The sequence below is a fragment of the Oryctolagus cuniculus genome, chromosome 1 (genome assembly GCF_051225735.1).
Source record: "Oryctolagus cuniculus isolate XC-2025 breed Fujian yellow rabbit chromosome 1, ASM5122573v1, whole genome shotgun sequence".
NCBI classification, from domain to species: domain Eukaryota; kingdom Metazoa; phylum Chordata; class Mammalia; order Lagomorpha; family Leporidae; genus Oryctolagus; species Oryctolagus cuniculus.
Genome location: NC_142867.1, coordinates 62248060 through 62250852, shown reverse-complemented (window position 1 = coordinate 62250852; position 2793 = coordinate 62248060). Strand labels below are relative to the sequence as shown.

The 2793-nt window shown below is 41.0% G+C and overlaps 1 protein-coding gene across 1 annotated transcript; it reads right to left on the bottom strand.

Annotated features, from left to right (window-relative positions):
* Positions 1-798: 798 nt before the first annotated feature.
* OLFR582 (olfactory receptor 582) lies at positions 799-1743 on the bottom strand. Its single transcript, NM_001171428.1, has one exon. The coding sequence runs from the start codon at positions 1741-1743 to the stop codon at positions 799-801; it is 945 nt and encodes a 314-aa protein (NP_001164899.1).
* Positions 1744-2793: the final 1050 nt, after the last annotated feature.

Below are 2793 nucleotides of genomic sequence, written 5' to 3'. Positions count from 1 at the left end.
TAATATTAAAATGTTTTTCTGGCTTGTTATAATAATGATTTCATATGTGTCTTGGTATTTTTTTAGGTTTCTAAAATTTTATTCCTTTTTTTAAAAGATTTTGTTTTATTTATTTGACAGAGTTACAGACAGTGAGAGAGAGACAGAGAGAAAGGTCTTCCTTCCATTGATTCACTCCCCAAGTGGCTGCAACGGCCAGAGCTGCACTGATCCGAAGCCAGGAGCGAGGTGCTTGCTCCTGGTCTCCCATGAGGGTGTAGGCGCCCAAGCACTTGGGCCATCCTCTACTGCTTTTCCAGGCTACAGCAGAGAGTTATACTGGAAGAGGAACAACAGGGAGTAGAACCGGCGACCAAATGGGATGCCAGCACTGAAGGCGGGGGATTAACCTAGTGAGCCACAGCGCCGGCCCCTAAAATTTTATTTCTATAAAGAGATTCCTATGGGGGAAATATATGTACTTTTTCATGTAATTTTTCTAATGTCCTTTTAATAAACAAGGTGCTGACATATTTCTACCAATAGTGTAAAAATATTTTTCTCTTAATAGGTTGCATTTTTATAATATTCACTGATTTACCACATGAAAAATATATATTGTTTACTGGTGATGATCAACACAAGTCAACCAATTTTGTTATCCATCACATATTCCATAAATTTCATGAAAATTCTTATTTCTGGAAGTTGTTTACAGAATTGAGTTTGTGATGATAGATAATGGTCTGGCAACTGTTATTCATTGTGTCCCCAGAGCAGTGGGGCAATTGGAGTCAAGGTGATACTGTGAACCTTGGATCAGAGGTCTTTCCCACAACATGCTCGGATAACCCTGTCCCTGATCTGTTTGGTTCTAACTCCATAGATGATGGGATTGAGCATGGGAGGTACCAGTAGATAGACATTAGCAAACATGATGTGTACCACTCGGGGCACATGATGGCCAAAGCGGTGGGTGAGGAATGTGAAGAGGGCTGGGATATATAAAGCCAAGATTACACAGATATGAGAGGCACATGTGCCAAAAGCCTTAAGGCGGGCTTCACCTGAAGGTAACCGCAGCACAGCTCTCAAAATCATCACATAGGATATACCAATGACAATCATATCAAAGCCACCCACAGAGAAGGCTACAAAGAGACCATACACACGATTGACTCTTGTATCAGCACACACCAGCTTCAGCACAGCCATGTGCTCACAGTATGATTGGGGAATGACCTTGTTGGGGCAGAAGGGCATCCTGGAGACCATGAAGCAGAAGGGGCTCACCCATAGCAGCCCTCTCACCATCACGACTGCCCCCAGTTTAACCACTACAGCTGTGGTGAGGATGCTAGAGTGCCGGAGCGGGAAGCAGATAGCCACGTAGCGGTCCAAGGCCATAGCCATGAGGATCCCAGACTCCACTGAAGAGAAGGCATGGATGAAGAACACCTGGATGAGGCAAGCATGATATTCAATCTCGTGTGCATGAAACCAGAGTATGGCCAACATTTTTGGTTGAGTGGAAGAGGAAAGAACTAGGTCACTGATAGCCAACATGGCCAGAAAAAGATACATGGGCTCATGCAATGTGTGGTCGGTTCGGATTATATGAAGGATAATGATATTGCCAACTACAGCCACGAGATACATGACACAGAATGGAAAGGCAATCCAAAATTGGGAATTCTCCAGTCCTGGAATTCCAAGCAGGATGAAGGATGCAGGATGAGAAGAGGTGTTCCCTGAAGCCAACATCAGGTGATGGTTAATGTGTTCTCCATTGAGAAGATCATCTGCTCTCTGTAGAGGGTAAGAATTAAATAAATTATTATCATTATTTATAAGTCTTTTGCATGGTGCAATTGGGTATTGGGGCGATGAGGTTTAATGGTAAACTGGAATAATTTTAAGTTTTAATGAATAAAAGTTTATAATTTAAAATTATGCTGCTTTTCATTTTTATTCATATTCATGTCATTCAAAATGGAATTAGAACATTCTAGCTTGAAGTGTTATTATATTTTAAAGAAATAATATTCTTTTGAAGGCAAGATCTCCAAAGCTAGATGTGTCATAATCATTTTTTTCCTTTGTATTCTTTAAACAAAACAGCTGTCTCACACCAACCCCAGTTTTCCCCATAAGTTCTTTTTCTTTTTTACAGTACACAAAACGATAACATTTATTTAAGGGATGATAAAGCAAAGAAACGTGAGCATGGTTGGGGAGTGGGCCAGGAGAAAATGGATGTAAGAGAAGAAGTGGAGAGAGAGCACCTCAGCATCCGTCTCCCAAGAGCAGGACACACTTCTTCCAGTGCTGGCTGCTTTTGAGGTAGAAGTGTGGTGGCTATTCACATGGCACATGTCCCACCCAGAAGGAAACATGCCCCAGTAAGGGGCAGTTTATTGGACAAGTGGGATAGAATTACATGGGGGCGAGGACTTGTGACTTGGGACTTCCAGCTCTGTGGCCCTAAGGCTACCTGCCTTATCCCATCTCATCCCCACCCATAAGTCCTTTCTGTCCCTTTGTTAAGACACTTGGACAACTTTTGATAGTAGGAAACCCTACTACCAGGACTTGAAAAATGGTTTTTTGTAGTGATGTTGAATTTTCTTTGAAGGTTAAAGAAAACTGACTTACTAATTGTGAATCCGTAAATGAAAAAAATATATTTATTACATGGAATTTAATATTAGGGATCAGTTAAATCTAGCTGTAAAATGTCAGATCATAAATAATTTAGGCTTCTGGACTATACATTCTCTGTTTTATTCAATTTCACCCTTTTGGTAAAAAAAA

Coding starts and splice junctions, on each gene's coding strand:
- OLFR582 (NM_001171428.1), bottom strand. CDS start 1,743: ATGTTGGCTTCAGGGAACACCTCTTCTCATCCTGCATCCTTCATCCTG.